Genomic DNA, 13073 nt, shown 5'->3' with positions numbered 1-13073 from the left:
TTGGGTTTGTGAATCCTGCCCGGGAGCTCCCAGCTGTGCTCCACTCGTGTAAACTATGGGGCAGGGGTGTCCTTAGCACCGTGTCTCCTCTGCCCCCCAAGTAAGCGGGGTTAACCAAGGGCGTGTTTTGTTCACCTTTGCTCAGGTGGCATCTTGCAGATGACCTGCCCCTCGTACGTGAAAATGAGTCTTAGGGCTGCTGGGGTGGGTGGGCAGACTGACTGCATTACAACAAGGTGGAGGCTGTCTTGTCACACATAAGGTTATTTTAAAATAAATAAATAAATGTGCCCTGATACTGTTTTTTTTTAGCCTGAAGACTGCTGCTCGGTCTGCAGGTAGCTAAAGCATTAGCCAAAGGCAAGTAAAAAACCGTAAGCCCGTTATCAGGAGACTTACATTTGCTGTATAAAGATGTGCATCTCCAAAAGTTAATATTAGGATGCACAAAATTGACAAGATGGAAAATCAGTGTGCTTAAGCTGGGAATGTTAGGTAACACCAAAGGCGATCTTTTAATATATACACAAACAAAAATTCATGCTGTAAGTTACAAGCTGAGTGTAAACTCCCATTCAGTGAATGTAGTTCTTTTACGTTTTTTATAAAAATGACACCTATTTTTCATTCTGTTTTTAGGAATTATTCAACATTAATTAAAATGTCTTCTACCAAACCTCCAAATGAAAATGAAACACCCAAAGAGAGAAAACCAGGACTGAGGAGTGTTCGAACAACTATGCTCTTCCTTTTTTGAGCTTTTCTCTAAACCTGTAAGAGGCTCATTTTGAGAGAAGCTAAGTATGCTTGGAGAGACATGGTTGCTCTAAAATAATCATCGCAATTCTCTGTGCATTATATAACCATTTCTTGTTATGCAAACCACTCAGTAATGTAACTAAAAATATTTTTACTATTTTTCCACTCGGATTGTTAAGAGCCCAGAACATTACACTGTTTATTCCAGCTTTTATTTCACTATTATATTGTCCGATTCTTTTGTACCTAGCCAAGTTGCTTTCAGAAAAACTGTTTACAGGCATATTACCCATGTAATTTGACAGGTTAAGTAATAGGAGTCCTCTTTAATATTTAAAAGGGAACAAATCATAAAATGCAAGCTTTGTGATATGAAAGGAGGGGATTTTTGGTATTTTGGATTTTTCTTTTTCTTGCTTTTTTAATTAAGGTGATGATACTCAGGTTTTATTTACACTAGCAGAACCCAGCAAGACTGGATGAAATTTTGTGCATATAATAAAAGTAGGTGTTGTGATGATAATACATGATCTGTTTTAGAGGAATATAATCAAGGTTGCTTGGCAGGAGCAGGGTATGTTCTAAACTAAGATTGAAGAATGTAATGTTTGTGATGAACGAAAAATGTTTTGACTAAAAATGTACTAATTTCTTTTTTTTTTTCCGGTCAGAACAAACCTGTGATGGCATTTGGTCTCGTAGCAATTACCCTCTGTGTGGCCTACCTTGGTTATTTGCATGCAACGGTAGAGAATAAAGAGGACCTTTATGAAGCAATCGACAGTGAGGGGTCCAGGTATATGAGGAGGAAAACTTCCAAGTGGGACTGACAACGTAAGGAAGGAAATCAGTAAATCAGTCACAGGAATTTTCAAGGCAACTACTTTTTTTTTTCCCTGTCCATTGAAATAATGGATAAATGTCTCTCTTGCTGTTTAATCCAATTTAAGTTCCTTTATAAAATGCTGTGCCTGTACAAATAAATTGCAATTAAGGTACATGTGAACACAGAATTGATTTTAAGAATTGCTGTCTGCAATCTCCACAGTATGTCAGAAGACATGCAATTGGCTCAGACGTGCAGTCAAGACTGGTAAATGCCTTAGAAATTTACATGATAGTTCAGCTCACTTCTCTCTTTGCTTTGATTAAGTGAAAACAGGTTTGCCTTTTATTTTTTTAAACAGAAGGCATAATGTATTGTCTGTGAAAAGAAAAAGCTGATCTCTTGATCTGTTGAAAGTTGATGATTAACAGTGGTGCAAGTAAAATAATTTTAAGGCAAGAAAGATCTGATAAGGCAGTCATTGGAGGGTTTTATTTAATAAAGGAATTTGTAAAATACTGGCCAAAATAATCCTTGGATGCTAATATACTCTTCCTTACGAATGAAAAAAAAAAATCAGTAGCTAGATTGAGGAGAAAAAGTGAAATGAGTGCTTCTGCCAAGAGAAAGGCAGGAAGAACTCAGCCATTACCTCTCCTGTTTGGCATCGGGCAGCAGATCAGTGAACATACCAGCATCAGCTTGCCAACCAATATGTATAACTCCTGGTTAGCCAGAGCTTGTGGGATGTTCTTGACTCGTCAGCAGGACTGGTTTATTTAAGCTGCATTTGAAAATTAAATTTCTCTATATTGCAAAGTACATTATATAACATTAATTTATTCTAGGTTACTGAACTCAAAATAAGGAACAGAAAGTCTAAAATCAACAGGTTCTTACAGACACAGAGAAAAGAATGTGTCAACCTGAACAAGCCCAGTCTTGCCAAACAGCCCCGCCTGCGGGTTGGAGGTGACCCTCGGCAGTATGCTGGTTGGTGCTGCTGTGAGTGTGGCTGGACGGCAGGCGGGTGTTGTGGCTTTTCCTTAGCACATGAGGTGGTCCCCTGTGAGCCTTTACCTTGAGCAAACTGTACAGGTGAATACTTTGCTGTTCCAGCACTGAGGCCTTCTCCTATGAGCTCCTCCAGCTACTTCTGTGTGCCTGGCGTTTCCTAGATGGTATCCCATTAACCAAACTCCAGAACACGTGGTGGGAGGGTGCATACCAGGCCGTGCCCTTTTTCCACCACAGATCCTTATTTATGTTCCGGTTGCATTTTTCCATTCAGGTCCTCATACTTACAGCCCCATCAAGGGCTCCCAAGAAGCTGAGAGACCTCTTTGTTAACCCTCTTCTGGCCAAGGTGGCTTCTGTCAAGCCAAAGAAGAAAGAACGTGCAGGGACATCTGCTTTGCCACTCTGGGAATTGCTTTGGGTTTTGTTACCGAAAGATTTTGTTATTGAGGATAAAATAGGTGACTGACTGCCTTGAGGGATAGCAGTTGCTCTATGGGATTTCTCTGTATCTCCCTCTAAAGCCTTCATTTTGAACCTGTGATTTTCTTCCTATCCATGTTTTGCAGTTATCTATATCTTAAATTCAGCTGGGCCTTGGTTTGGCTACCTCCTTCTTGAGAAGGGAAGTGAGCTCTAGCTTTCATGAAGCTATAGAAAAAAAAAAGCCATTTTTACAGCCTTTAAAAGCATATTCCCCTCTGTGGGCCCAGCTGCCTCACAACAGCAAGGTCTTGGGCAAATCCGAAAGCTTGCAGATGAGGAAACTACTTGCCTTTTGATCGGTGAAGGACTTTCCAGGTGAATCGATGAAATATTCAGAACTATCACATGCTGTGCATATCCTGTAGAATAGGTTTTGTTTGATAGGATGTGAATGGATCTTTAGAATTAATCCGTTCTTTTAAAAAGGGTCACACAGGATTTTAGTTCTCTTCTGTTCATTAAAATGCATGAGTCTTGGACGTTTGCATGAGTTTAAATAAATTATTCCAAAACCAGTGCTACAGTAAGCATTTTAACCTGTTTTTCTGCAGGCTTTTAAAATACACACTTTGATCCTTATACCTGCAGATGATTAGAAGTGAGAAAGCCCAGTCTCTCATTTTCACATATTTGGGAACAATGCAGGACTTGGGTTCTCAAAATTTTGAATTCTGTTTTGTGAAGTGAATATGGATCTGGAAGTTACTGAGGGAAAAGGAGGGGGGCAGGTGAAAGAGAAAGGTGTGGGACTGACCGGGGCAGGGTCTAGGTGGTGTGCATGCCAATGGCACTTCATAGAAAAGCTGTCTGAGATGGGGCCTCTTACCTGTTGGATGGAGTAAAGCCCTGTTAACCAGGTTAATTTGGAACTGCCCAGGCTGAAGGACTGTTTAGAGTATTTAGACTTGTCCATATTATTAAGGAGCTTCTCCGTATTTATTTGTGGCAGCTGCTGTACAGGTAACTCTCTTAATGCTACAAAAATTATATATAAAAAGGAGATAAAGCAGTGCAAATACAGAGAAGAATGTAGTAAATTAATGGGTGTTATAGTAACAATACTGGCATTTGCTGTTTTAAGTACCTGATTTATATCATAAAAACTATGTGTGTATAGGGATTAAAGGGAAAAAAACCCCACCCAAACAAAACTACATCGGTAACAAAACCTGTTCGCTCAACTCTGAAAGCACTGCTCCCCTTATGCAGCTGGAGGATAAGCAAACAGCACCAATACAGTTTCTTTTGTTCTGCTTTTCTCAATTTCATCTTTAATGTAGTAATAATTATCTACAATGGATGATAGCTAGCTTGACAGGAACTGTGAGTCAAAATGATTTCCCAGGCAGAGGCTCTTTCAGGTTTTTGCCAATTTCTTATTGTCTGTGCTGGCTTTCTCATCTTTACCAAGAGCAGCAACAAAATGCTGATTCAAATATCTGAAACAGTAGCTATTGTACTGCTCCTAAAATCTCCTTAGACTACATGGTTTGAATAGGAACTGTTGACATTCAGCAACAAAAAAATGCATTAAAAAGCCAAAGCCTGCTGTGACGCTGCTTAACTATTACCATGGAAAGTTAGTTCTTTGTGAGCAAAGCCAGCCCTGCCTAGTGACGGTTGCTATGTAGGGAGCTGTATTAAGGCTGGAAGGGGTCACTTCATGCAACCTTCCCTCATCGTCTGCCTACAGCATGTTACTGAGCTGTCAGCATGTGTGAATCCTTATCTGAAGGCAAACATTTCAGCTAACTTGGTAAAAAGTAATAGTGATTTTTCTCTCTTCGTTGGCTTGCGTGTTTCCTGTAGCCACAATAAGTGTTTATGCCTGCAAGCAAGAGATCTATCAGGAATAGAGTTCTGACATTTTAGTAACTGTATTACAGGAAAATACTAGAATACCACAATGATCAGAAGTCCCGATCTGGACTCCTTTGTTTGTTGTGCTGTATGTTCAAAAATAATACCACCACCACCTTCCAACGCTACTTTTGCTCGGATTCGGGAGTATAAGCCTTTCAGAACACGGTATTACACTCATCGTGATATACTGGGTAAGTTTGTTCCTGAAATCCTTTCCTCACAATCTGAGATTTAGGAAAACTCCAAGAGCTGTTGTATCCATCTGTTCTTGACAGTCATGAAGGCATTCACATCTTGGTAAGAAAGAACTGCTCTTACCTTCTGAGTATTAATAAACCCTGCATATTCAGAGGAGGGACAGGGTCAGCCATCCTGTGGAGCATGAAGGCGTTCAGATTTGGGCATAATGAAGTGCAAAAGAGAATTAGCTGCAAGACCGTTAGCAAATATTTTCTAAGGCTCAAGTAGTTTGGGAAGAACTATGCTTGACTTAACATTTGCAAAGATCATCCCCTCATCCTTCAACAGGACACAGCTGGGATGTTTTATCCTGAACCCTACCTTTTATCCTACCCTACCTGATTCTGGCTGCTGACCTTAGATTGAGGCTCTGTAGAGCCTCTTGAGGTTTGATTTTTTTCTGGCATACCACAATCATAACCTCAACGATGAAGGAAAGCATATGGTGGCATTCATATGTTTGAGGATCTAGCAAGAAACTGAAGTATCTTTATATGCCACGCCCAGTTGTCATAGAGGTTTCTGATCAGCAGTGTAAAATTCTGTAGAAATCATGTTGTGCATTTTAATTAATGTGTGTTGTGAAGAGGAGCGTGCTTGCTTTCAATTTTAAACAATATCAAGAGATTACCAGTGTACCTGGCAGCAGGGTGAGTGTTGTGCACATCTTGGAACGCGAGGCTTCAGCCCTGCGTTGACACACGCAGTGTAAAACATGTCCAGAAGGCCAGACAGTCTCCTTTTAAGTTATTTTCTCTTTACTGCTTAATATAATGGACTGGGGAAGAGCTACACAGTCAGAGCGCAACATGCTTGCTGCTACGATTTATGCACTGTTGGACTTATATTTTGCTGTTTTAAATCAGTTGACCCCTTTGTCCCATCCTGATACTGCTTTCCTTGTACTTCGCGTTAGCTCCATGAGAGGACTCTGCCCACCCATGTGGAGTGGGGAAGAAGACTGGAGTGAAAGAGGGAGACTTAATCTTCCAGTGGCTGTGTGAAAGCTAGAGCTCCTGTGGCGCTATTCCTTTTTCATTTTCCTTATAATAATCCAGGAAAATGTGACACTCTGGGCCTGTCAAGCACAGAGAATGGGATCCAAAGCAATGCCCAGGCTTGGCACTGAGTAGGAAAGGCAGAGGGGGAGGATCTGAGATCCCACTGGGCGGGGGGAGTTTTGGGTTACAGAAACACATCTTTGTCCACCTCCCTCTTCAGTGGCTTCTCTTCTGAGCGATCCTTGGTGCTGAAGACCAGTCTTTCAAATGAGTTAGCAGGGCTACTTGTTTGCTTTCACAGCATGTCCACAGGAGGAGACCTTACTTAGACCCCATCCATGTTGTTAAAGGGAGCACCCCTGGCCCAGGCCCTGTGAAGCAGTGTGGCTCACCTCCATGCTGCTTTGCTCCCCCTCTTGAGAAGGGATTAGTTGTGCACCTGCAGCACTGGAGCTGCTTTGGCCCTGGACAGACACAGCAGCCCTAGAGACAGAGGGATTGCATTGTATGCGCATGCTCTGTTCCCAACACCTGAAATATTCTGCCATATCCCCCTGAGGATATTTATTGTGTGCCCCAAGAGTGACGTGAAGGAATCTGAGGGCATCTCGAGGCAAGAGACCTCGCTGAAAGCCTTGGAGGACTCCGAGGGCACAGGGAGCCAAAGAGGGCACCGTCTCACCCATAGCATCTAAAGGGAGCAAAGCCATCCCCCAAGCTGCCGCGAGGTTCGGTCACAGACAGAAATGGGTGAATCATTCCCAAGAAAGCTGAGGACTGACCTATCGCTTGTGCTGTGTGGATGGCCGTCAGGACGAGGAGTCGGGGGGGACACCCGTGATGCTCTCCTGTTGTGCAGCCTTGCCTAGAAGGTGAGAGTTGGGTTCAGCACCTTCCTACTACATTTATGGAACTGCACAAGCAATAATAATTGTGTTTTCCTATGTGTGAAATGATGGTGTGTGTTTTTTCGTCTTTTGATTTTTAATTCAGCTGCGGAGCCGAGCAAAGGGGTTGGGAGAAAGGTACGGGTTTCTGCACTCCGGTTGTTTGCTGTGCATGATCTGCTTGTGTTGATTGTGCAGAGATTGGAGCAGACATTCAACAAGAACAACATGAAAAGAAAGAGGCAGAGGTACAAGAGCGCATTGAAAAAATGAAAGCTGAACTTTGGTCTCAGGTAAATTAAATTATGCTCCTGTCATTTAAATGATGATTATTCTTTGGAATAATTGCTATAGCGTAAAGACAGTTAATGAAGAACTTTGAGGTCACTGCTATAGAGCTGTCATTAATTTCAGCTCCTCCTTTGTTCGCAGATTTCTGTGTGCACATGTTTCTCCAGCTTCTGATCACAACAAAGCATACTTTGAATTAATAACAAATTTTACATCTGGTCTGAAAATGGCCTCTAAAGCACACAGAAGTTATCGGTTGTTAAAGCCGTTCCCCATAGTGCTATATAAGATTCTGAAACTGCCCTTTTATGTTCTATATATGTACAGTGGTTACAACTGTGGCAGCTCAGTGCTATTGTGTGGCCACATTTTAACAGGAATCACTGCAATAAAACTGCCAAATGGGCCAAAATGTATTTTGCCATCTGGTTTTAAATTTAACTTGCTCTGATTTCTTAAATAGAAAATACAGAACTATTGATTATGTAACCTCTGTTTCATCTTAATAGGATGTTAATAGAATGTGAGCAGCTATACTTAAATAATAACTTGTTTTAAAGGCTGAAATGCACAAGGAAGATGCAGTGGATAAAGCTCTCAAAGAGGCAGCCGCTAACCACAGTGCATTTGTACAAGACCTTCAACAAAAACTTGAAAAGGAATTAAGGGTATGAACCGGTTTGCTTTCATTACCGTGGAAATAGCCAGCATGACAGAACCATGTGTTTGACAACCAAGAATGTCATTCTATGTAAACAAAAATGGACCTTCATTCAGCTGAGATTTGAACTCTAGTGCCAGGAGAAGTACTTGGCCTGAAAGGTGACTGGCTTTGTCTTTGTGCTAGATGAGATGTGAGCTTGAGCTAGCTGGATTTTTGATTCACTTTCAGCACGTTTCACCTTTTTTTTTTTTTTTTTAACTGAATGAAGTTTGTGAACTTTGTTGAAAATTCCTTGTCAGGCCTTGATTCAGCCAGCCACTGAACCTGATTAGGTACATTTCTTAAGGGCAGTTAAATACGGGCTTAACTTTAAATCTGTCCTGAAGTTTCACGTCCATCGAAGCTAGAAAGGTGTTTAACTGATTTGCTGAACCTGGACCCTAAGTGGGGTGGAGGAGAAGGAAAACTGCCGGTATATGTATATTCCTAAATGAAGCACACCAGCTATAGCTTTGTATTTCAAGATATGCTTAGCACATGCTTTATATGGCTGTTTGGATATCTGAGAAAAGACTTAGAGATATACAAAGAGAAAGGAGGGCAACTGTCTCCTGGATCTGAGCCTTCCTGCTTTCTGTACCGCTTCACAGCGCTTTTTACCGCTAGAGCATCCGAGCACCCCTCAGTCAGGCATTATGCAGTCCATCTAACAGCTGTCACCCTTAGTCTTGCAGCCTCCCACCAGCAGAAGAAGGGCGCGCAGAGAATTGCTGGAGTGTTTTGCTTTGGAATTTTATTTTATACAAGTTTCTAAATAGCTATCTGTTTATACTGCAGGCAGTCAAAGCAATGTGCTTGGCATCTCAAGCGGAAAGCAGGGAGGTTTACAGTGGTCGTAAGTTTCCGTCAGAGTTCATTCCGTTTTATGGAGCTGTTTTCCAAGGGAGCTCTGTCTTTTGCAGTCAGAGCATCTGCTGACAATAGTTGGCAGAAGCTCAGTTCCTCGTGTTTAACCATGCAATTACTTGCCATAAGCCTATCGCATATCTTGGTAGACCTGAGTGCTCAGGATTTGAACATGTACCATTTGTCCTGCTAACATTGGCTCCAGTGACTAAGGACTAGGGAGCAGATACAGAATTCTACAGCTGAAACAAAAGAATAGACAGATACAACTAAAATAATTGCAAGATGTTTTAGATTTGGTGATATGTGTTTTTTGCAGTTCATTTTAAGAGGTGTGTTAACAGTGAGCTAACTGCTCACTAGCAGAAAATTTACTCAGCATCTGTCTAAGCAAACAGATAGTGGCAGCCAACAACACATATCACCGAATGAGTGATTGAAGTGGTTTTTTACGTCAAAAAAGGTCAAAGACAACTGCCTTCAGCTGATAGCCTCAGGAATGGCTTTTTGCAGCAGTGCTGATGTGGCTGTTCCACTACCACTAATGGTCAAATGGTTTCAGTTAGGCTTCTTGTAGGCAGGTCCTATTATTTGTCACTCCACTTGCCAGCAGTAGACAAACAACCAGTATCCACAAAAATATACAGGATACAGAGCTTGTACATGGATGTGCAAGAGATTTACAGCAGACTTCATGTAACTCTGCTCATCCTGCATTAGAAAACCCACAAAGATCTAAGCAACCAGAGCTTTCCCAACAGTGTCTTGCCACTTCCACAGAGGATGCACTTGTCAGGGGTCTTGGAAAGAACTGTGAATGATGGCAAAGCCACGTAGATGACTGGGCAGTGAGTTAAGTGGGTTGGGTTGCTTTACTATATGGTCAGGTGTGGCATGGCCTATAATGGCAACAGAGGTGTATTGGTATATATTGTCTGAGATTCCAGATGTATGTATGTATGTCCGTCCAGACAACCTAAGATTAGTGTTGTCATACCTTTATGTATCAGCCAGAGCAATATCTTGCTGACGAGCATACCAAGGGCCGGGCTGCTTCTCCATCTCACTCTAAAACCATGCCACTGGCCACGTGAGCTTGTGAAGAAAATACATCAGGGAACTTTTTGTGCCTTATGTAGAAAACGTGGATGATGTGGAATGATGGTACAATAAGTCACTGTAATTGCCCCGTAATACTTTCCTGAAGTCTGTTCTGCTGGGCTTTGCTGGGTATTGTTTAAAGACAACTGAGCAATAAGCTGCTGTCACTACTTACTTCTACTTTTAACTTCGCTTAAGGAAGAGGTGAGGAAGGCAAAGGCAGAGATGCAGCAGTACATGGAGGATGAGCGGAAGAGAGAGGCTGAAGCTGCAGAGCAGCGCATGGCTCACAGACTTCAGCGTGCCCTCATGGAGTGTGCCCGGGAGAAGATGCAAGCAGTGGCCAAAGCCAGGAAACAGGAGAGGGAAGCAGCCCTGAAGGAAGCAGCCAGACAGCACAGGTGCTCTTAGTGTTTCCCCTGACTTGACTTGACAAACACGCTGTGCTGAAGAAAATGACCGGAATTGCATCAGCATTGCTCAGATATGGGTCTTCTAGGAAAAGATCGATAGACCCTTTAGAAAAAAATGTATTTGGAAATGTCAAGTGACCAGCAAGAGTTGCAGGCTCACTCTCGCTGACGCCCCATGTACAAATAAAACGTATTTTGTTCCTAAAAGTTAGTATCACAAAGCCAACCAAGGATCCAAAAGTTTTGCTTTTTATGGCTGACTTAGTCATCGGGAATAAAGATCTCAGGGGCCTATTGTGCCATTCATGACATCTATGCAAAACTGAAAAAGGTGGGTTCATATGGAGATCTGCAGGGCACAGGAGATTCTACTCATATAGTAGAATTAAAGAGCGTTGATGTCAAAATAATAACACACCCCTCTCCCTTAAGAGTAGAATACATTTAATTTTTTGACAGCACAAACAACAAAATAACACTATACTCTCACAATGAAAAGATCGGTTCAGGTGTGTTCCTTTGTAAGATGCTTTTTTTTTTGGAACAGAGTCACACTTAAGTTTTGATCCATTATTTAATACCTTCATTTTCACTATTAAAACATGCCCTTTCTGACAAAGATAAATCATATTCCGCATAAACTTAGCTGGTCTCTTTAACTTCTCATGTTAGCAGAGTTCTGCAAAAATATCTCCAGCAAAGTGGAGGGAGCAATAACAGAGGGCAGAAATTGTTTTCTCTACATTGAAGTACTTGGCTCAGTAACCTTAACGGATGCCTGATGCACCAGTGTTTATGTGTCCCTGAGCCAATTCTGGTGAAGAGCACCCATAATGTTTTGACTACATAATATAAACTATATGTTTTATTACTGACGTGCTAGCACAAAGATGTTCTCAGTACCACTTAAACAAAATTACAGGTGAATCTGTATTCTAGAAATCAGTTCTTTGATTTGACTTCAAGACAGCATTTTTACTTGAGAGCAGAATTGTTCAAAGTCTATTTGAAAATCGGTGTGTACTGATTGACGGTTGGACTCGATCTTAGAGGTCTTTTCCAACCTTAATGATTCTATGATTCTATACTTAAGTGCTAGCTCAAAGAGAGACCTGAATGAAGAGTGAAATAGTAATCCTTTATATTTTTCATTTGGAAGCAAGCATCATTAAACTATCGCTGGATATGACACGTGCAGAAATACAATCTTCTGCAGCTGCCTTTCTCTGCATCATCAGTGGCCGCCTTTTACCCTATTTTGTTTCAAAGGTCCTACATCAAATTCTGATTTAATGTATATTTATAGTTGAATAAGAGAGGTTTTACATCAACCTGAATAGACTTAAATTGTTTTTTAAATAATCTTTAATAACAGGTGTTCCCTACAAATCTTTTCTTCTTTTTCTTTTTTAAATAGAAAGCACTTAGAGCAACTCAAAGAAGAAAGTATGTTAGCTGAGGAACTATATCATAAGAGTATAGAGCAATTAAACAAAGAAAAACATAATGAGATTAATATTGCGCTGAGTATCACACGAAAAGAGAATCAGATTGAGACTGAAAAACAGCTCAAAGAAGCAGAGACCCTACATCTTGATGAGTTGGAAAAAGTGATGGTTACGCTGAAAGCAGCAGAAGAACAGGTAAAGACTCTCACGCAAAAACTGGAAAAGATGACCGATTGGAAGGACAGCCTGGAAACTGAAATACAAGCAACAAGACAAGCTTTTCAAAAGTATATTGATGCCACATTTCCTAACCTGTCCCCTGGACAAGCAGATTTTATTCTGCCATTCAGAGAAGCATTTGTGCAGAAGGACACCCCAGAAGAAGCAGAGGACAATGACAATGAATGTAAGAGAACTAGCATTGAAGTGTGAGATTCACAGCCATAGGTAAACAGAACTACAAATAGGTGATGCTGAAAAATAAACTCATCTCTGTTCACTGAATTGTATGAGTGTGGTTACAACAATACAGAGAAAAACAACCACCGCTATATTAAATAATGAAGTGATGAGCCATGCTTAGAAATTATGCATTTTTGTTTTACAAAAGCTAGGGCAGAGGTTGGAATACGTAGCACTTGAGGAGCTTCCCACCGAGTCCTTCTTGGGAAGGAAAAAATCTGAAAATCTGATCAGAAAATCTGTCGCTTAGTTAAGCATCAGCGCTTGGACTGTGAGGGCTGTTGGCTCTGCCCCTGAATACCTGGGTGTGGAGTAAGACACACAAGCTTTGAACACCTGCAGCTTGGGTTCCGAGATTTACAGGGCAGTTGTTCTATGTAACAGTGTGTATGTCTATGTAGAGTACTTGCAAGTGAGTGGTTACACGATCTGAAAACTCACCTGGCTTGAGAGACAGCTTTTGGGCAAGGAGTGTGGGCCGGCAGGCATGCAAAATAATGTTCCTGTGGGAGGACTCAAGTTTACCTATTCACACGTGCTTGAAGCCTGAGTGGCTTTAGGCCAGCCTCAATACATTGATTGGGTCTGAGATTCGGCCTGCCTAAACATCTGATTTGTCTTCGCTGTGTAATAAGGCTCCTCACAGCATTCGCTTAATATTCACTAAAGCTTTGTGTCTATCTCATTTGTTACCTGTTAATCTGAAAAC

General features: G+C 41.4%; 2 protein-coding genes across 2 annotated transcripts; both read left to right on the top strand.

Annotated features, from left to right (window-relative positions):
* The first annotated feature begins 661 nt into the window (after nt 1–661).
* Nucleotides 662–1768, top strand: SMIM8 (small integral membrane protein 8). The gene is given in 3 exon segments (XM_009333099.1): nt 662–753; nt 755–773; nt 1431–1768. Coding segments are annotated over 3 exon segments (270 nt in total). The 3' UTR covers nt 1590–1768.
* Nucleotides 1769–4994: 3226 nt separating this feature from the next.
* LOC103924564 (chromosome unknown open reading frame, human C6orf163) lies at nt 4995–12367 on the top strand. The gene is made up of 5 exons (XM_009333098.1): nt 4995–5142; nt 7278–7372; nt 7931–8038; nt 10240–10442; nt 11872–12367. The coding sequence occupies exons 1-5, from the start codon at nt 4995–4997 to the stop codon at nt 12332–12334; spliced, it is 1017 nt and encodes a 338-aa protein (XP_009331373.1). The 3' UTR covers nt 12335–12367.
* Nucleotides 12368–13073: the final 706 nt, after the last annotated feature.

This window comes from Pygoscelis adeliae, unplaced genomic scaffold (assembly GCF_000699105.1).
Source record: "Pygoscelis adeliae isolate BGI_AS28 unplaced genomic scaffold, ASM69910v1 Scaffold57, whole genome shotgun sequence".
NCBI lineage: Eukaryota > Metazoa > Chordata > Aves > Sphenisciformes > Spheniscidae > Pygoscelis > Pygoscelis adeliae.
Note: the sequence above shows the minus strand (reverse complement) of the source record. Positions and strands in the feature narration are given on the sequence as shown.

Bases quoted from the DNA above. Each gene is read 5' to 3' on its own strand.
- LOC103924564 (XM_009333098.1), top strand. From the start codon at position 4,995: ATGATCAGAAGTCCCGATCTGGACTCCTTTGTTTGTTGTGCTGTATGT. The intron at 5,143-7,277 runs GTAAGTTTGTTC...TTGATTGTGCAG, and splicing joins CACTCATCGTGATATACTGG to AGATTGGAGCAGACATTCAA. The intron at 10,443-11,871 runs GTGCTCTTAGTG...TTTTTTAAATAG, and splicing joins GAAGCAGCCAGACAGCACAG to AAAGCACTTAGAGCAACTCA.